The 22,205-nt window shown below is 37.7% G+C and overlaps 1 protein-coding gene across 15 annotated transcripts in view; it reads left to right on the top strand.

Annotated features, from left to right (window-relative positions):
- Positions 1-22,205, top strand: part of ncam1a (neural cell adhesion molecule 1a) — a 513,459-nt gene that overhangs the window by 464,123 nt on the left and 27,131 nt on the right. For 12 of the 15 annotated variants that reach the window (XM_041801697.1, XM_041801707.1, XM_041801703.1 and 9 more), the window contains 2 exons: positions 68-192; positions 4,104-4,284. The exons of 1 other annotated variant lie outside the window; for it this stretch is intronic. In XM_041801697.1, coding sequence (XP_041657631.1) covers positions 68-192; positions 4,104-4,284 — 306 coding nt within the window. Of the gene's footprint in view, positions 1-67; positions 193-4,103; positions 4,285-14,515; positions 15,731-22,205 lie in introns of those variants that run through there. 2 more of the 15 variants (XM_041801710.1, XM_041801711.1) reach the window with 2 other exon arrangements.

Raw genomic sequence — 22,205 nt, forward strand, 5'->3', positions numbered from 1 at the left:
GGAAGGATTTAATGCAGTAACCTTTTTTTTTTGCCAACTAATGATAATTGCTTGCTTTGCCCAACAGGGGAACCCAGTGCCCCCAAACTAGAAGGCAAGGTCCAGAGCGGGGGAAATGTTCTTAAGGTCAACTGGATCAAGCAGGACGATGGCGGTTCTCCCATTAAACATTACCTTGTCAGATACAAGGCTGTGAGTATACTGGGCAAGGAGGTGACTTGTTGTTTTGTGTTTTTTATCACATGCAGATTTTATTCCCCAAGTTTCTGCATTTTTATGCTGTATTTAAAGCTTTGACCTGACATCACACTCATCGAACTGCCTCCTGGAGGGCAAGAAAGACTTCCTACTGCTGTACACTACCAGAAAGCTGGCCATCTTAATTGCTAACCTATGAGTTTTAACCACTTATTAACTGGATGCTGTAACTAATAATGAGACAAGCCTGTATTATTCCTGAATGCCTACAGAGTAAGAAAACACAAAGATGATCAAATCCTGATCAAATTCATGCTGTCAGACGCTTCGCTGTCTCTATAGATTTTAATGGAGCTCAACAGTATGGTTCTAGAAGTAAAAATTCCATTAATTTTCTCTATGGTGGATCTGATTTTCTGCTATATTGTCATATACTATATCCAAGCTAGACTTACCAGGAGTGGTGAAAAATGGTATGTAGTCCTGTAGAAGACAAAAGTCAGTAAGATATCTAGCTCCTTTAAGAAAAACAAAGTTTATTTATGATCTCATCAAAAAGTAGTACGGTACCCACAATCATGGAGTGTCATAGCGACCTCTCTGATTGGTGGAGCCGGCTTTAACTATGGAAATGTCTACTGTACCCACCAAAAATAACTGTAAGCTGTTATAAAACAACAGTAACATACAACATTATTATCTACAATGTAAACATTTAACTAGCAAGGACACCAACAACAGGATGTAATGAAATATTATTTACTGGTTAAATTGGATGAATTATCTTGAGCGCAGCTTCAATGGGATCATTTGGGGAAGCTTTATAGGGAGCTGGTGTAGCACCTGGGCATGGAGAACCCCCTCAGGAACAACTATCAGTAACAATGAATAAAATGAATTATAATGGATTGAAGGACATGGAGTTCCTTCATCCTTCTAAAAACAAGTATATACATACACTGTATATGTTCATGGTCTGGTCCTTTTTTCCTGTTTTCGAATGTCATATTTATGCCAAATAAAATATGTTATAGACACAAATACTGGTAGCTGGTTGGCTAAACTCCTAGACTGATTTAAGGATTTTGAGTATGTCAGGGGATTTGAATGGCAAACTTCCTGAACAAGAACCGCCCTAATCTTGTCAACAAGAGTTGTGCTAACTTGACCAAAATATGACTGTCTTTAACTAACATTACAGCACAGGAACACTCAGTTCAGTTCAGTTCAGATGACTTTATTAATCCCCAAAGGGCAATTCAGTTTACAGTTACCCTGCCTTATTAAACAATCTAAACCATCAAGGAACAAAAACAAACAAATGCAAAACATTCACAGCAGCACATAGACAACCACATTCACATGTCAGTGCCAACAGATCAGCAGGATCAGCCATAAATACAATAAATACAATGTCCAAAGATGCATCGAGAAGCAAGACACACCTGAGATTCCAAATTTAGCATAAGCCACAAATCCGTTTCAGTTTACCTCTCAGCATTTACCAGCCTGATAGCTGAAGGGATGAATGAGTTCGAGTATCTGTTTGTCTTCCTTGGGGGTGCATGATAGCCCTGCCCAGAGGGCATAAGAGAAAAGTCAGAGGAGAGAATGTGGTCAGGCTGATCTATTATTCCTCTGGCTTTCTGAACCACCCCTTTCTTCCAGAGGGAGCTCAGGTCCTTAAGCTCAGCTCCGATAATCTTGGAGCAGACTTTAAAGGGATACTTCAACATTTTGGCAAATTCGTCCATTGCCATAATTCCTATAGTCTTAGTAATAGGTTTGTTACCTTCGGTTGTTGGTGCAAGCTGTTTTTAGATCGGCCGCTGCCGAGTTCGGACCTGCTGTGCCAACTCAATGTAAGCAGACGGTATTCCGGCTTTCCCTCATCAAACTCATCAAATACACAATCCAACAACTCCAAAATGCTCTTGTGGACAAGTTGTGATCTGCACATTCACCACAATATGAAATAATAACATATAATTATGTAACATTACGACGCATGAAGCAAATACTCTGAACTATTTCTTGAGTAAACCACTGGGCGGAGTGACACAGTGCAGCAGCCATGCCTGAAGTGTCATTCCGGCTTTGCATTTAGCTTTAAAACATCTCCGTCTCATAATGTACCATGATTATATTATATATTATATTCACGTGGTGAATGTACAGGTCACAACTTGTCCACGAGAGCATTTTGGAGTTGTTGGATTGTGTATTTGATGAGTTTGATGAGGGAAAGCCGGAATACCGTCTGCTTACATTGAATTGGCACAGCAAGTCCAAACTCAGCAGCGCCGATCTAAAAATAGCTTGCACCGACAACTGAAGGTAACATACCTATTACTAAGACTATAGGAATTATGGCGATGGACGAATTTGCCAAAATGTTGAAGTATCCCTTAAACTATCTGGTTCAGACTGTTTTTGTTCTTTACAGACAATCCATTAAACCAACAAATGAAAGAAAATGATTCGCTGATTAGGAGCTGACAGTGATTCAAACTTTAAATTACATGAACTAGCTATTGCTACCTGTTAGAACTCACCTATGCTTCATTGTGGAGAATTTCTTTCCCTTCATTTCCCAAACAGCAGCATGATTCACCCACATTGTTAACACGAACTGACCATACTGTTGTGGACTTTATTCCTGGTGTGGGTGTAAGGGGAAGGATTCTCCACTACAGTAGGTATACCAGTATATAAGTGAGCTAAACTCTTCTTTAAAGATTTACTGTTTTGGTCTTTTCATGGACAGTGCCACAGGTCGGATTCAAACCCGAGCTGACCACGTCTTAAACCACTAGGCCACCTGCATCCCACAACTGAGCTAAATTCTGACTTGAACCTTTTACTATTTTTATGATTTAAATAGCGTTCCAGGCACTGCTCAGGGTCCAAAGTGACAAAAACTTTCAATTTAAATTAATTTCTAAGGTTATCTTTGGCTGTGAGGGGATGTAAACGTGCACCATTTTGAAGAGATGGAAATTGAAATACCTGGTGCAAACAGTGTTTAATGGAAGCTGCTACCGTTCTGAACTTTGACGTGAGAGTTCAGTTTTTCTGATATTAATAAAAATTCACCGAGGAGGTTGCCAACTGAGATGCATACAGTAAAGGACCAGACAAAGAAGCAAACCCTGACAAGCTTCCCTTCACTGCATTCTGGTGAATGCCATATTCAAAACTAGACCACTGATATGAATACCATGTGTTAGGACTGGTATTAAAGGCTGGGATTTGTTCCCAACCTCAATCAGTTTGCTGCATTCAGTGGCTTATATAACTGTCCCTTATGTCAGGCCTTGACTGGATCTCATTTGCATCTTAAACTACAATTTATATGCATCTGACTGGTGTAAATGTACATCCAATATTTTTCACATTCAGACAAATCTACCTCTGTCTTTGTGTTTTTATGTGTAAAGCATAGCTCCTAACTAAATACATATGGTATAAAAACATATATACCTGGGTTAATTGAAGTCATGCTAGATTTCTCCTCACTGTCTTCTATCAATAAAGGCCTAAAATAAATGTACAAAACATGGGATAATAACAGAATTTAAAACAGATTTTCAAATAAACCATGTCCATGGGGTGCAGGGCAAATGAAACATTTCAGTATGTGCAGGCAAACCTTCTTAAGAAAAACAACCCCATGCTTCTGGTGTCACATTCCTTTTTAAGAGATATCAGTGTCTGATTTCAGCTCTTTCTGAAGGTTCCTAATGAAATATCCCCAGGCAAAAAAAAAAAATCTTTATAATTTCTCAATTATTGAATCAGAAAAGCAGAAGATGACCTTTTCGTCTTTGCCTATTGAGAATAACTTCCATCTCCTTCAGTTACCCGGTGTTGATTTCTTCTTCCCCCTCTACATTCCTCCTCAGAAGCACGTATCCGACTGGAAACCAGAGATCCGCCTCCCTCATGACAGCGACTATGCTGTCCTGAGCGGTCTCGATTGGGACACAGAGTACGAAGTTCACGTGGTGGCCGAGAACCAGCAGGGCAAGTCGCAGCCTGGCATCTTCTCCTTCAGAACGGCCACAGAGCCCACCACCATCCCAGGTACTATTCTCATCATCCCACCCCGAGCATCCACACAAACAGCAGACACAGTACACAAAGGCCTCCACCATGACCACAAAACTATTACTGGGATCCTTGACTGTTGGAGGGTTCTTATTCAAAGCTGGCTGGCTGTAGGGTCTGACATGAATCATCTGGCTCTGCCTGCTGTGTGTGGGAGCTGCTGTGTTTTTTACAGCCCTTATTAGTACAGCCACTAACAAAGAGAACAGTTGATCTAGTTGACTAAAAATAAAGGGCTATTGTGTTTGCTTAGAGCAGGATGGCATTGCATGAAATGTTGTGGCATTTAAAATTGATTTAAGAAGGCAAAAAACAGCAAAGTCTGTCAAAACTTTAGGAAATAAGCACTAACCCTGAAATGCAAGCAATTTGTGGTCATAAATACCCATGAAAATACGCTGAAACACCTCCGCTTTGAAAAAATTTTATACCAGCAGTTTGCTTTACACTAGTCGCATTAAAAAGTTTCACTTCCTGGATGGGTTAGAAAGAAAAGCTCTTGTGCATAAGGGTAACGTTGGATACGTTTAGGGCCAGACAAATATGAAAATGGCTGACCCGTTCTCTGTAGAGTACTGAAACAGACACTTTTTTCAGTGGCGCCTCACGTCAGCATATACTCATGTCAACTTTGACTTTTAATTCTCATTAGGGCTTTTATGTAGCAGAACAGGATTCAATCAATAAATAAATAAATCTTTGTTTGTACAATGCCAGTTTATAATAGAGACCAAACATTAATCTTCCATGGAGAAAGCTCCCAGCAACATTTGGCAGGTCAAGTCCACTCTGACTTCTTTAAAGAAGATTGCCTCCTTAGTAAAGCACATCCTTAATGGTCATATCATATTTAGTTTATTCATTACACAACATGTGTAAGCCATATGAAAGGCATGTATTAGTTTGCATTTTTTCTAGCCCAAAACGTCTTTTTCTGAAAGTATATCAAGTGTTTTTGCTTGGTAAAGCTGAACTTGTTGAAGCCTAGTTCAGACCAAAGATTCACAAAACCACTTTGTAACATTGCAGCTGCAGCCATGTGACCTGAGCCATCACTGCTTGAATCAGACGGACTGATGGTGCTGCCTGCATTTCGGTTTTTCAGATTGCGGTATATAAAAGATAAATGGTGTATGGGAGATGGACATCTTGTTTTGAAAGGCTATAAATGCCAACAAATATTTTCTCAAAGCAGAATATTTCATTGATCAAATCCTGCTGTGAGTTTTGAAATTATTACAACTTTCTGAATAAACTTTTTCCACGTGAACTTCAGCCTGATAAACACCCCTCTCACCTCCATCAGCCGTGCATGTAAGCAGGATGCATCGCAAGATACTGGCGAACACAAAAGAAATTCAAGGCTAAATTTGAATATAGAAAAAAAATTCTTATCAGCTCATATCTTAGTTATTAAAAGACTGAACAAGCAAAGCATTTTTGTGATTTTATGTCAGTAAGATTCAGCTGCAATGCTTCAATATTAATGCAAGAAACACGCATGCGTGCGGCATTCCTGATGAATCCTGTCATGCAGGAATCATACAGCCAGATGCTGTACAGTCCTCAGTGCACTGCTGCTTGGTACCTGCTCTCTGTCACTACATTTCCTGTCACTCTCTAGCACTAAGTAAAGATGAAAAAGACCCCAAAATAAACAAATAGCACTTTAAATAGTGGCTCCTTCCATGCAAAATCTTTAGTCTGAACTGAGCTTCAAGCATGAGTTGCAGCATTTTTGCACCTTGAGAATACAAGTGTATTTTAACATATTTCAGTTTAGTGATTATTGATCATATTTTTATGGTATTTTCAGCTTTTTGTTACTCCGGTGTATTAGGGCTTCTCTAAAAAATAAAATGAAGAGGATCCATTTATTTTAAAGAACAAAAACATGAAACTTTAAGGTTTTAAAGGTCATGAATTCACAAAAAAACCCTGAAAAGTTTCATATTTAAAAAGTCCCAAATTTTCAAGAACCAAAACTTTGGATTTGGAGGTTATGAAGTTGAAAATAGCTTGTTGCATAGAGAAAACCACACCAGATAAAGCGATTAACCTTGCACAACAGTTAAGAGCCTTATGAATTATAATAATTACTGGGACTAAGTAATAGGCAATACTTGTGATTTAAGCCCAGAATCATCACATTATAATTAGCATTTGAGGAGACATTGTCCCAAACAGGGCCTTTTCAAATATAAACTTGAATTCTTCAACTTAATAAATCTCAATTGAATAAAACTCTTTTTTCTGCAGAAATCAATAGATCCTTTTTTTCCCTATTTTTCTTAATATTTTAGATGTCTGCGTAGTATTCTGACTTAGTGTTACGTATTATCCGAATCAGAAACACTTTATAAATCCATGGGTGGAAATTGGGATGTGTATTACTGCCTCCTTTATGAGATAAATGTCCATTTGAGTGGTATTTAGATGGTCAATTTATGAAGTTTAGGGTCACACAGTAAAACATTGAATTCAAAAGTTTGTAGTGTGAATCTGCTGAACTGTAGGTAAAATAAATGAAACTGATGAATTCAGAGTGAGGCCTAAGTTCAGTGTGTGGCATGAGTTAATGCATATTAGCCTCTAGAGCTGTTGTTATTATTCCCATGCTACAGAGCAATTGAAGAGTTCACAGTTGTATCAAACATGGTGCCGTGTTTGCCTGTAGGGCTGGTGAAAAGATTAACTTTCTGTCCAGCTAGAATAAACAAGTTAAACCTGGGTCATTTAAAGTTTGTATTCCTTTTACCCCTAACCTGAAGCTACATACTTTTCCTCCTACTGTAACTGCTAAACTTCAGCCCAATTCCAATTATGTTCCTCCCAGCTAATCCTTCCCTTTAGGAGTAAAACGTTTCTTTGTTTTTCATGCACAGAGCTCCTCATTTGCATTTTAAACATCGCACTCTCTCCACAAAAATTCAGAGGCCAGGCTTCTCAGGCTCTACAGTAACTATTGAATCCATATGAGGAGCAGAGGCACACTTACTGTAGTTTCTCTCCTCTTTGATGTTCTGCTGCTGCAGATAAAACTTGGCGCTCTGCTCTCCTGCGTCTCAATAGCTGCTATAAGGCAGCCGTCACTGCTCGAGCTCAGCGAGCAGTCATTTCAGGGCAGATATCAGTCAGACCCAGAGCTTTTTTTCCACTTCATACCAAATATTTCTGATCCCAGGTGGTCATGGTCAGCCTTTGCTCTACTGTTGTTGTTGTTGTTGTGAGTGTAAGGTGCACATTTTAACTTGGGCTGCATCCCCACAGCAGCATACCTGAGCTACACTACAGCTTGAACTTCTTTCTCATCCAGCTGTCTTTTATCTTCTATTCAAAAACAACTCAGGCAGGTTTTCATTCTCTTTGCATCATCCTTACTTCCTTCTAACCTTAATTTCAGTTTCATGATATTCTTCTTTGGTCTGTGTTTCCCTTACAAAAGAGAGATTAGTTTCTTCAAACATGTTTCCTTTCAGCAGTCAAAAAACCCAAAGGAATAAACAGAAAAACTCAAAGAAGAAAGGCTAGATATGGAAAGAATTAATTGCTTTACTGCTTCCAAATTTTTTTAAGTCCAGACACATTTCAGTGAAAAAAAAACGCACAAAATGAATCCTTATTGATTTCTCTTCAGAAAACGTAATTTAAAACATTATCTCAAGCCTTTGGACCAAAATAAAACCCCCTTTGACATTCAACATCTATTATATCATTGTTCTCTCATTTTACCAACTTAAAATTCATGCTCATTAGAGCCTATGAATCGTTGAAAAACTATGTTGGTTTCCAGCCCATGGATTTGCATTGTGGTGGAAAAAAATGCAGTCAAAGTAACTCATGAATAGAAGAATACTTAACCTTGTAAAATTTATGATGCACTTTTAGCATGATAATGGTGCCCCTTAATCCCTAAACTAATCCACAGATGAAAACAGCCCATACTAAATGCAGTATTTACTCTTGTTTGAATAATGTGTGTTAAATATTGCATTGCCCATGACTTTAAAAAACAAAATCATCCATGAAACTTTATAGTTGTGAGCTACATGTCTAAATAGAGGCACTGGTATGGAGAAAGAGAGGCATATTAGAGAGGCAAACCAACATAAACTGCCCTGTATTTGATGATATATAATATTGGATGTGCACCTGGAAAAGAAAAATGTGGCAAAAAGTATTTTATGAACTTTTGATATAAAGAAAATATCTCCTTGTCTTTGTTCTGTTCAATGTTTGGATCCATCTCAGGTCCAAACCTTAGACCATGTGATAACCACTGATATTGATGTATGATATGGTACACAGCAAAATGATACAACACAATGCAATACAATACCAGATGATACGATACAGAACAATATGATAGCCTACATATGCTAGATATGATATGATACACTACTATGCAATACGGTATAATACAATACCATACAGCAAGATTTGATACGATATGATGCCACGGGATACAAAATGACAACAGAAAACAATAAAATTTGACATGATACTATACCATACAGTATGGTACGGTAAGGGATGATGTGATCCAAGATGATAGGATTAGATACGATGCGATGGTATAAAATAGGATATGAAATGAAAATACAATATAATATGACACAATATCATAGGATACGGTATGATACGGTAGGTTATGATATGTTACAACACAAAACGAAATGAAATTATACAGCACAGTACAATACAATACAGTACCATACAGCAATAAAGAACATGATGCCATGTGATACAATACGACATGATACAGTATGATTCAGCAAGATATGATACAATATGATACAGCAATATATGATACAGTATGGTACAATATGATTAGATACGATATGATTGATACAATACAGCAGTGTTAATTTCATCGACTAAAACTATGACTAAAAATGTTCGACAGCCTTTTTTTTCCGTGACAAACACTAGACTAAGACTAACCAAAATATATCTGTGATGACTACAACTGACAAAAAGTATGTTTAGTTGTCGTCAAGATGACTAAAACTAGACTAAAATGTAATATAGTTTTCGTCCGACATTCAAAATCCATGATATTTCACCACTAAAGCTAAATCTGTCAAAAAACAATGCATCTGTATCTCGTCTGCCTCTCAGCTGTAGAAAGCAGGGTGCATAGAACACACTACCATGATTTGGAACCAGATTTAGGCAAGAGAATAAATGCTTGAAGTAAAAGTAAAGACTAAAATGTGAGGACATTTTATGGACCAAAACTAGACTAAAATATGTTTGAGTTTTGTCAACTAAAACTACACTAAAACTGAAAGACATGAAATCAAAAGACTAAGACTAAGATTTAAAATAACTGTCAAAATTAACACTGCAATACAGAACAGAACAGTAAGGTACACTTTATTGTCCCTTTGAGGAAATTTGCCTTACACTCCAGTGTTGCTCACGTTTAACTGCCTCTTCTGTAGAAGAGATAAAAGGATACAGTAACAACCAGACACATAATATATAATTAGTTACTTCCCCAAAATAAGTAGATTAATTTTAGGCTCATGTATAAAAGAACGATTTAAAATCTTTTTGTTTTATTTTAATTGTACACTGTTGAAATTAATCTAAAAATGGAGTTGACAAATCCAGCTGAACTTCTTAGAGAAGTGTTTTATAAAGTATACTTTAAACCGTACATTAGGGCAAAAAAATGCACTTTTACATTATTTTTCATTGATAAAATTATAATTAGAACAGTAAAAGTGTTTAAGACTTAACCATTTCAGTTCCTAAGAATCAATACAGCATTATTAAACAAAAATAGTGTACTTGCAAATAGATTTATAAATCAAAGAAAATGTTTTAAAGTTTTCCCCCCTCATTTACTGCTTACTTTTTCTGTCATAAGTCATGATATAATCATCCAGCTCTCCATTTCCACCTTATTTTCATTCTTTCCCTCAGCCCATGTCTCTCTTCCACTGCTGGGTTAAGTGGCTCTTACAGCTCAGGGTCCATGACTGACCTGAATACTCACTGTGTGGCCTGGTTCAGTGGGGATGCAGCCCTCTAACAATCTTTGCATGGTGCCACTTCCAGCTGGATTAATTTTGTATGTTCTTTTACTGGAGACCCCTAAAAGCAATGGCTGCCAGTGCATGGCCCATAAAGAAACCTGTTATTTTCTTTTTCATGCGCTTGCTGGGCAACAGCCATATAGCAGTGGGAGGTTTGGATCACTTAAAGTCTACAAGTGCAGAAGTTCACATGGGCTTCTTCCAAGTCAGCCCCCTGTAATTCCTGTAATTACTTTGGTTTAATTTGTGTTTTGTTCTGTTTACTTTTGCTTCAAAGTTTGTGGTGGGTTTTTTCTCTTCACACCAAGGCATGTGGAAAACTGCTGAGGTTTATTTTTAGCTCCGACATCTGCACTTAATTCCATTAGGTCCCACAGCTGTTCTTGATAACGCTGCCTTAAAACAGCTGCCATTCTGTAAATGTACACCGGCTCAGTGCACTAAATTGGCACTGTGACGCAAATTGCAAAAATTACGGTTGATGTGAGGTTGAGTTTTTTTTAAACACATACTCAGGAAGCAGTCATACAAAACAACAAAAACATATCAATCAAAATGATCTGAAAGTACAGCAGAGTGAAGCTCTCTCGAAGAAATTACCTGCTCTTTGGAAAATGTGTTGTGATTACTCTTATATCTAAACTTTTCAAATTATTCTGCTTTTGTAGTCTCTGATCTCTTCAGGTTTATCTTTCGGCAGATGTATCATGCCTAACATAATGGTTGCAATAACCACAGTGAGTTTGTAAATCTGTAAATAAGTGTTAAAAAGAGAGAGGTGTTTACAGCCGATCCATCCAAATCTCCCCAGCTAACATTGGAGTAAAACTACAAAAAAACAGCTATTAACTTTGGCAGTCTTGATAACATAAGATCATCATTCATCCATATCATAGGCTTGACCTTCATAACCAGCTTCTGTTTTTGGATGTGTGGTGTTGCATGGGCCGCTCTCCCTGCCATGACCAGTGGTGTAGTGGTAGTTAAAGAAGTGGCTTTACTGTGAATCTCTTTTGTCTACATGTGTCAAACATGCTCCTGCATGGTGAAGAGATCTGCTAAAGCAGTAGACGCTTCAGCAGCTGGGGTACTGAAGAATGGTGTGAACAAAACTGTTGTCTATCAAAATATTGCTTTCTTTTGAACTGTTTTGACTTTCTGCTTATGTGAAGCACTTCTAAAGTTCATATTTTATAAATATGACATGTTCAACAATTTTCAATTGCGTTCTATTCTGCTAAATTACAGCAGCCTAGATGTACAATGGTTACTTCCAATCAGCTAATTTGATCTGATTGATCAAAAGGCATCATGCACCTTCAACTTTATGTGTCATACATTGCCAGATGTGCTAAAACAGCTATGGCACATAATAGCGGGCACTCTTGTTTTTTTGATTAACCTGATGCCTCAGATCAGGAAGAAGCTGTCAATGGATTCTTAATTCACCTGATGCTTGAATGTCAGACATTTGTGCAGGAGAATTTTTAATGTTTTTTGACAGCTGTCCAGTTCTAATCAAGCTGCAGAAGTAGTGTCAATGTGAAGTCAAATGAAAGATGAAACTATAACCATCAATTGTTGCAAATGACAATCCCTGAGCTCGTGCTGTTCTACTATATATCAGCACTGCCTCATGCCCATAACCGTATCATAGACATGCTGGTATTCTGTCTAACAGCACAACTTCTAGTTTCATATTTATTGGACATATCTAATGTTACTTCCTGCTCTCCAGAGTGCATTTGGGTGCAAATAAGCTTCAAAACTGAATGGCAGTAGATAAGAAAGCAGCAACACGATTGAACTCTATTGCAGTGGTTCCTCACCTAGGGTCCGGGACCCCTGTGGGGGTACCAAAGATCTCAGGCTTTGTCTGCTCTCAGGTTGTCAAAATTAGATTTGCAAATATTAATTAAAACTACAATAAAGCACTTAATAAACAGCATAAATACTGGTCTTTTGTTAAGAAAAACTGTGAAGAGCCACTTTTTAAGGGTTTTATCAATGAAACAATTCAGTGGATGTTGATTTTTGGCAACAATATGACGATATAATTTTTTGTGAGGGTCTTGGGGGCTCAGCTTGTCTTTGAAACAAATAGTGGGGGCTTGAAGGAAAAATGATTGTGAACCACTGCTCTATTGCATTGCATTTTGTACTTAAAAGAAAGTAAAAAAGGAGCAACTCCAACAATAAACTTCTCAAAAATAGTTTTATTTAGGCAAGGCAATAGTCACAAAGGACGAGTTTCAACTCGTGTTCTTTTTCAGTGTTGTGGACGAAGAGCGGAAGAACACCTTAGATACCCATTAATAAATATACATTAAATTACATAGACATATGTCAAAATCCACATATACAGATAAGAAATACCCGGTTCCTTGATGTGTATTCATGTGGTTATTGATGTATGTATATGTAATTTAATGTTGTGTGTATATGGATATATAGGTCTTTGTACAAGGTACTACCGAGCGGTTTGTCTTTCCTGGGGAGCCTTAACAGTTTTATTTTGAAGGTTGTACCTGAGCTGTGTTGTTCTTCTCTTTGTCTACAACCCTGCTGTAACGATGACATCTACGAACACAGTCATCACTTAACACATTCACAAATTCAACCTAAGCACCAGGAGCATAACACGTGTGCAGAGGAAAATGTTTACCATTGAATATTGAGCTCAGAAATAGCACCATATTTACTGTCTCCATGTGTGTGTAGATACCTGAGCTCCCTTGTGAGTCCTCTAGAAGTGTCCACCAGTAGCATGCATTGCGTTCTGTATGGGCAAGAGTATTTACAGAAAAGGCCCATGATGCATCTGTACACACACATGAATGCGAGGTGAAACAGCAAGTATATATCCGGCTGTATACACCTATAACTTTGCTTATTTTCCCGGTTATGATCTTCATTCAGTAAAGTTGCTTTTTTTGTTCAACTCTCTGGCCACTGGATTTAAGCTCCTAAAAACCAGTAAAGTGTGCCATTTTAGAATTGTAAGCTTTGAAGTCACTAAATACAGTCTGTCCTATTTACTGCCATTCATTTTAATGGAATATTTTCACAAAGATATAGGGGCAGGGGCAGTATTATACCCAGATAGATTGAACTTACCAGTAGCTTGATTGATGAATAGCACAGTAGTAGACACAGCAACAGTTTGCAGCTGGTCAATAATAGATTTTTGCTGTGTTATGAATGCGTCTGCAGAGTCACATGCATCCAACTTATGAGCATTTTTGCATACATTCTGAAAAATTATGAAAAACATTCCTTTATGCAATTTTGCAAACTAGTAATGCATTTCTGCAATAATGGTTTTTCATAATTGCATGATTTCAGAATGTTAGTGTTGGCTAGGTTATGTCTGCTGATCCAGTCACTCTAGTAAAAGTTCAGGGGTGAGCTTCTTGTTGTAGGACCAGCCATTTTTGCAAAGGAATATATATAATTAAGTGTGATTTAATGTGAATCAGATGTAAGAAACCATATATCTGTATTTACTTGACATTACACCACTGGCCATTATGAATGAGAGGTTATAGCCTGACTCTTGTGGATGTGTTTCTGCATCCAGGTTTCCATCTATCGTGTCCTAAACCCTACCGCTGATCTGCTCCATGACTGATCAAAAACGCTCCTTTAAACTAAAGCTTTTCAAAAAGAGGTTGGACTGCAGTGTCTTTGAAATGTCTTCCTTTTCTTTTGTCATCCCTCATTCCCTTCATCCCTGCGCCTCTCCGTTCATGCCTGCCATGCACCATGTGTCATCTGCTTTGCTACTAATATGCTATGACTTCTTTTTACTTTGATCCTCCAACTAACACTTCCTTTTTTATTCCTCAGTTCAGTCTCTGATGACCTTTCAGACTTGTATTTCTGTATTTCTAAACCTTATTTTTCTATCTCTCCCTTTTTCCCCTTCTTTCTCTCCTGCTTCCTTCCTCTCCGTGTCCACACCCTGTCTTCATGTGTGATCTCCTTGGGCACCTACGGACCATGACATTACCATACGCACAAATTTCTTTCTCTGTTTTTTGGTTTAATTGTGTTTTATTCCTTTCTTGTCACACTTTACCTCAACGATCATTTTTTAAAAACTCTGATGTGGACACTGAAACCCCTTTTCGTCTCCTGCGGTTGGTCCATAACCTCAGCGACCCTGGGTTGCCGATGTGTGACGTACAGTCTGGCAGCTCTTCTGCTGTCCATGCTGACTGCGCTCTGGCTCTCATAAACTGATTTCGTTCAAGGAGAAAGAGGATGGTCTGAGCCTTTGAAATCTGTGGGCCCAGAATCCTTTGCTTTCTATGCCTTTTTGACCCTTGTGCAGCCACACACAAGATACAAAAAAGATGAAGAGTCAAGACATTGGTTTCATGACGTTATTACAGGGTGCTCAGTACTTGCATCATTCTCAAATTTCTGGGAATTTAGATTCTGTTCTGATTTGTTTTCATCTGTTTTCATGTTGTAAATGAATAGCCTAAGAAAGAGACAAAATAAGAGGGTGTTATTGTAAAAAATTGGACTTGGGTGCTCTTTTGAATTAGACAAAGTGTCGCTGCTTTGTTTTAGATGCAATTAGTAACACATTCATAATGCCTTAATGTGATCTTAAGAGGGATGATCAATAGAATAATTTCCTTACTCCGTCTGATTATGTGTCGACAATGTGCTAACCAGAAACGGCAACAGTAAAGAGACTTTTATTTTGGGATTTATTGCCTAATTAAAGGACACATCATTCCACTGCAATGTCAGAAATGACACAAAAGCATGAACACTGCATGAAAGCTGTCACAAGGCATGATCCAGTATTCATGAATGTGCTATGCAGCTGCTTTGAAGCTCCCCAGTCAAAGCATTATGAATGTGTTAACCAGGCGAAGAGTACATGCTGTGCCTAATTTCTGTCTTTTGGATACAAGCTTGAAATGTCCTGCAGTACAAAGCGAAGAAGAAAAACATTTAGGGAGAAATGTTGGATTGGTTTTGTTCAGAGACTTGAGTTTGTTATTTTTTAACATTATATAATGCTCACTTTCAGACACATTATTATGTAACCACCTTGTCAGGAGAGAGCAGAAAGTTGTGCAGATAAACTAATCATGTTTGTGACAAAGTGTACATAATCTTTTCAGACTGACCTTCAAGAAATACAAGAAATCAGCTGTTTTTTTCTTTTGATTTTGATGAATCATGTTCTCTTTTTACCTGAAAGCAGAGAAATGTCTGAAATACATAAATGCAACAGCCGTTCAACACTAAAAATTTCATTTTCAACAATGTGAAATGATTCTATTCTCTGAGACCTTTTTGTAAGTACATATCAGTGTATTTCCATGTAACCATTGTAGGGTTGAAATAAATTGTGTTTCTTTTTCTTTCATGAAAGTGATGGCTTCCTGAAGCTTTAGCCACTAAACAAGCTGACATGTGTGACACACTGCTGACTCGTACTGACTGTTCTACACCGGATTGTCTGGCTGAGTCGTTTCCCTCTGGAGCTTTAACAAAATGTCTGTATTCTGCACACACCGCTGTTCAACCCAGATGTTGAAAGGTGAAAAACCTTAATAGAACAGGATACAATATGCATTTTGAGCAAGTTAAACAAATGATAAACTGTACATAACATATACAGGCAAATAGAATTTTACTCATGCTTAGCTACCTCAGCTTCTGCCCCCTTTTTCCATTGATGGCTTCCTTTCTTTACAGAATCATGGGTTTTCTGGATAATTAGATAAACTCCTACAGTTCTCAAAGCTATAACAATGCTATTTTTGTCAGTAATAAACTAACTGCTGCTGCTTTTGAGCACTTTTTGAATTACTTTGAGCTGTAGTCTCTAAATGTTGATGAAAAAGGTCATTATCTTTTTAAAAAGGGAGAGTTTTGAAGTTGCACCCAAAAGTCCATTAATTCTAACTCTTTAGGTTGTATTACAGACAGGAAACAGCCATTATGTTATCATTAAGGCAGTCTATTGAATAATGAAAGAAAGAAACCAAGCAAAAATCCAGCCTCATCTATTCCAGAATGACCTCCATTTCAAACCATTCAAATGTATAGCTTTGTTTTATTTTAGCTGTGATGTCTGCTAAAGATCCAGCAGTTTAATGCAGTGTATTCAAAGTATTCACAGCGCTTTGCTTTTTCCACTTTTTATGTTACAGCCTTATTCCAAAATGGATTAAATTTTTTCACCCCAAAATTCTACACACAATACCCTATAATGACAAAGTCAAAAAAGTTTGAAACTTTTGCAAATTTATCAAGAATAAAAAACAAAAAATATATATAACATGTTTATAAGTATACAGAAAACACCATACACAGTGTGCCAGAAAGCCCAGTGGTTAAGTTGTGTATTCCATATAAATACATCATTTAAAGTAGTGGTTCTCAACTGGTGGGTCACGGAGCAGGTTTCAGTGGGTCGATAGGTGTCTGAAGAAAACATGGTAGTAAAAATCCTGAAGTCCTTATTTGACCTGCATTGATACCTTTTATTTTACCCTGTTTCATTGTGAAATTGGGTAAATTTAAATATTTGGTCAATATTTCGACTATTTTATCTCCTGTACTTGCAATAAATGGCTACTTTTCCCATTATAAGGAAGTAATTTCACAAGTTCTCTGGAAAATTGGCAACAGTTTACACATAATGATGGGGAAAAGGGCATGCAATTTGTCAGTTTTGTCCCTTTTCGTCTCTATATAAGGTGTTTTGGTCCAATCATGCTCCAAATTGCAACGTATTCAATCAACTCAGCATGTATTGTTAAAAATGTTTTGGATACTTGAGTCGCAATCTGTTGTAAGACAGACTGGTGGGTACTGAGACGGTACCAGTTGAGAACCACTGATTTAAAGCATCCCTGGAGGGGGTGGCCCAGTTTTGACTCATTTCCACTCTTTCATTCCTTTTTCAAACCCATATTTTCCTCTTTATAATAAAGACAGGAAAAAAAACCTAATGTTTCATTGTGAAGTGATGTGTCGTGATACATCGGTTAAGTTAAAAATATATGACTATGATATGATAATTCATGAAGTTATTATGTAACGTTGAGAAACATTACACTGAGTGACGTAATGCTGACTTATGTTACACTAAGTATTGTCCCTTTGAGTCACATCAGTGTTGCTTGATATTATGCGGAGTTACATTATGCGGAGTTGTGTTACATTTAGTAACATTGCATTTAGTTACATTGTGTACAGTTAGGAGGTACATAAAAACTGAAATGCATTATGTTATATTAAGTGATGTTACATGGAGTTATATTGAGTTGCATAACTGACTCTTGTAATGTTGTGTTACCTTACATTTTCATACTGTAATGTACGAAAATGTAATGTAATTTAATGAGTATGGTAACTGAGTTATGTAACTTTGAGTCACATTGCATTTTGGTAACATCAGCATCATTGAGTTATGCCACCTTGGGTTACGTTTAGTTACAAAACTTTAAATTCATGCTGCTGTGCTATGTTGTATTGAGTTGTACTGATGTTACATATCTGAGTTACATAGTTTTAATTACAGTATGTAATGAGCTACATATTGTTGAGTCACATTATGCTGAGTTAGGTTTAGTTACTTGACTGAGTTTTGAGTTACGTTGAGTTGAGTGAAGTATACGAATTATGTCTTGCTGATTAATGTTTGTGAGTTAAGGCTGGTTCAGACACGAATTCAGACAGATTTAAGCCCGACTGTGATATCGCCGTCAAAACTCGGGTCCGATTTTGAGAGTCGGGAATGACAAACCGTCTTGTGGTGTGACATAATTAATGACGCTTCCTCATGACCACGATTCAACAAGACTAGCATGTCAGAATTTTTCGTACATCGTCATCTAGTTTGACACCCTGACCTGACATTGACGACGTGAATCCTGATGTCTAACAACAGAAGAACATTTGCTCATTATCTTTGCATCATCATTTACAAGATTTACCACTTTTATCCCCTTTTATTCCCTGAAACTAATGTGTACATTATATATTTTTTTAATTTATGTTATCACATGCATCACATGCAAGGTCTATCTGAAGGAGGGCCAGTCCATATTGTCCACTTATTATCCATGATCCAATCCATAATTGTTTCTTATTTCCCCCTTTTTTTTGTTGATCTAAAGACCGCTACAATCAAATAGGGTGCTTCTGTTGTAGAGTGAATGACACTCTTTGGCCCACCCCCCGACAACCTGTGAACTCGCACTCAGTCGCGGAGACAGTGGTGACGTCAGCATACGCTGAGCGGTCCCAACCACTCTTGTAGTGTGGCCAGGCTGTCAGCCAAGACGGGACAAGATTTTGGTCACATAGTCTGGCATGGTGCTGTTGGGCTTTCATCACATTAAAACACAGTATGTTACACTGACATAGTTATGTTTAGATATGTCAGCTCTGTTGGCATGTTTGGGCCAAAAACTGAAGCTGAAGTGTGGTGTAGATGTGGCAAGTAAGCCCACCTAAGAGCACCAAGTATGACTGACACGAGCCAGGATGTGTCTGGATGTCCTTGCATATTACCTGGGGCACGGAAAAATCATCTGTTGAAAAAATAACGATGTCCTCACCTTTAGGGCAGTGTAAGGGGTAGATTTGGTGAATAAGCTAGTCCTTGGGGTTCTAGAATTACCAAAACCCCTGGTAATGCTGCGGATGTCCCAAGGACCTGAAAACTGCCAGTGGTCTCCAGGCGTATTACCAGGGGTTGAAAGTCACAGTCCTTCACGCCCTACATGCCTAAAACGTATGCACATAACTGTATGTCACATTGAGATATGTTAGGCTTAATTACATCATCTTCACTTCTGTCATGTTGAGTTCAGTAATGTGGTAACATTACTTTATGTTACTTGACATTACAATACAATACTTTTTGTAGATTCTGGTTACATTATTGTCATTATCTAATGCTACATTTCAACTACATAGATTTGAATTGCCTGATAATTCCGTTGTATTGCTCTGCATTGGGTTTTTGCATTATAATAGATTTTTTTTTTTTTGTTTGTTTTTATAGTTTTTCATTGTGCGGTATTGTCATACTAGTTTTGTCTCATAGTCATGGAGCCATTCATCTCATACTCACACTGACGCCCCGTTATGAAGCTCTGCAACTCCTCCACACTAGTCCTGCCTTTAAAAAAAACTCTCTTTTTAGGTGTTTAATCCAATAACTTTTAGGTGGTCCAGCAATATTTTGAGAAGTTAAAAAAGTTATTTTATTCCAGTCAAGACCTAAAGATGTCAAAGCTCAGAGTGTGGCTTGCTTAAAGCCATCTATATAGTTTCCATGTGTTCAAACATTTACTCTGCTTTACAGCCTGTTCAAGCCCTGCAGAGATAGGAGACACAATACATCTATGAAAGGCTGGTTTCATCTACAGCAGAAATTAATGGCAGTTCATTGTAAATTAATAAAGCACTGATTTGTTTTCAGTAATCAGACAGGTCTGAATGGTGAATTGTTGTGTCTTTCTACATTTTAAAGCTTTCATTGTGATAAAAGTAGGACAGTGATTTTCTTTAGAGGCAAAAGACACCCATATGGTAAATTATCAGGATTTTCAACCATCTGTTTAAATATCACCAATCAATTAAATGCAGGTGGGTTGTTATTACTACTGATCATGAAGAGAGCCAATGACAAAACACCTTTGTATAGTTTAATCTTTCACCACTTCCTAAAACAAAAATAGTTTAGTTTGGTCAGCTATAAAGCTGTTCTTAAGGGTTTAAGGCATCAAGCGTGCAGTGTACTTGACTTTTCATTTACAGAAACTTACAAGGATGGTCCATAGAAGAGAGCACTTCACTTCTTAATAGACTCATGTTAAAGGTTTTTATGGTTAGATTTTGAACCTCTGAGGAGATCTGAGAGGGAATGATGGGGTAAATGTTGCTCAAGAGGCTCTCTAACAGAAGCTGGGAGTACAGAAGCAGCATAAAACTTTCTTTTTTGATTCAACTTTTTGCCTGAAGGAAAAAAAAAAAAAAAAAAAGATCTTTGACTTGAGTTGAAACCTTCTTTCCCTATATATATTTTCCTTCCAAGGTTCTTGGGGCTGTGAAAAACGGCCTCCTGGTCTTCCTTTCTGTGGTGGCTTCGATCTTAAATAAAACTCTTGTTTCTTCCAGGTTTTTCCCCTCTCTGGCACTGCTGTTTAATCTAAACTAAGATCTGTCACAAGCATAACAAGAGCTTACGACACCCTTGAGGTGTTCTTTGTCACTTGTTGGTCCCTCCTGTTGTTCATCAGGGCCTACTGAGTAATGATAGAGCTGATCAGTGCTGAGTGATTTTCATCTCTGTTAATCAGGATCGTCATCGGAGTGAGAGCATCACACGTACTCATGTTGCATATAAACAGAATATTTTTCTGTACCCCGAAGCGAATGGTGCAGCCGCCCGCTGCATACAAGAGCAGCTGTCGTTGCTTATCAGTTTGAGATTCATTCTCTTTGCATAGTTAAAACATGCTCTTACTTATTTATCTCGATGTGCGAAATGGGATGTTTGTAAAGATAGATTCAATTAAAATCAAATCAGTGGATTTGTATAGGAAATGAAGCGGCAAATTTTAATCAGCAATAGAAGAGAGCTTTCTTCAATTGTTTTTCATATCTTTTATCTTCTCCATTTCCATGATTTTGATTTTTATTGCAAAAGATAACATTCTGTTTTATCATGGAGATAACACTGAAGGAAGAATTACATATGCATTAAAGGTACAAAACAATCAGAAAGCCTTAAACTATCTCTGTTTCATATTGTTGTTACTTCAAAGGTAAACATTCTTTTAATTCAGCCTCCTTTTATATGCTGCACTTCCTCAAAGTCACCGCAGCAAATGAAATCCTTATTTAAGTGCTTAAAATCCCACCCAGCCACACAGCTTTCTGCATGACAAGCTTCCAAAGATCCTAATCAGTCTGAGAGATTCAGCTGTCAGCATCACTGTGTTTGCACGTGCCTAGAGGTGTTCATGCTGTGACAATGGGGATGCAGTGCCACACTGTGGCTGAGGTCTGGGGAAATTTAGAAACATGAGAACAACTGAAGAAACACTGAGCCAATATTATCAAAAAAAAATAGTTGCACATTGAAAAAGAGAAGGTATGATGGTTTTGTCAATCTGTTTCTGATGTTTATCTGAAACTGGTAGTTATTGGCTCATTGAATCTTTGAAATCTAAAGAAAAAAGTGTTTAGGTGAGTTGGTTACATGGTTATCTCATATAGTGAGGCTGCTGGGTAATTCAAGAGAAGAGAACAAGAAGTTTGGCAGATAAAGAGAGGTATGCCTGCAAACAGGCCTGGTCATAGACATGTTTGGACCCCTGATAGCCCAGTATATGTGGCTTGTTCTAAATTACTGACTTATATCAGTTGGGTCTGGGTAATATGGCTGGAATATCATATACCAGTATTTTTCTTTCTCTTTCCAGTAACAGAGTTATTTAGCAGTGTTACAAAATTAAAGAAGATGATGCAAACTCAGTGTTACAACCTGTCTTTTCCCCAAAACATGCCTATGTTGTCTCTCTGGGGTCACTTCTTTGCAACAGCTTCTTTAGTTTCAAGTTTCATTTCTTATCTGCTGTGATGCGACCGTTACTGTAAGGATGCTGCAGGGCTAGGCTTAAGATGGACTGAGTCAGTCTGCAGCATGCAGCGTGTATCAAAGCTCCGTCTAGACCAACAGAGACGCTTTTCAAAGTGAATACACTTGCTGTGTTGCTGTTACCGTAGACATCAGATTTGAGAGGAGAAAGCCCACGGCAGAACTGTTGTCTGTCATATATCACTCTGCTGTGC

Source organism: Cheilinus undulatus, linkage group 12 (assembly GCF_018320785.1).
Source record: "Cheilinus undulatus linkage group 12, ASM1832078v1, whole genome shotgun sequence".
NCBI classification, from domain to species: Eukaryota; Metazoa; Chordata; class Actinopteri; order Labriformes; family Labridae; genus Cheilinus; species Cheilinus undulatus.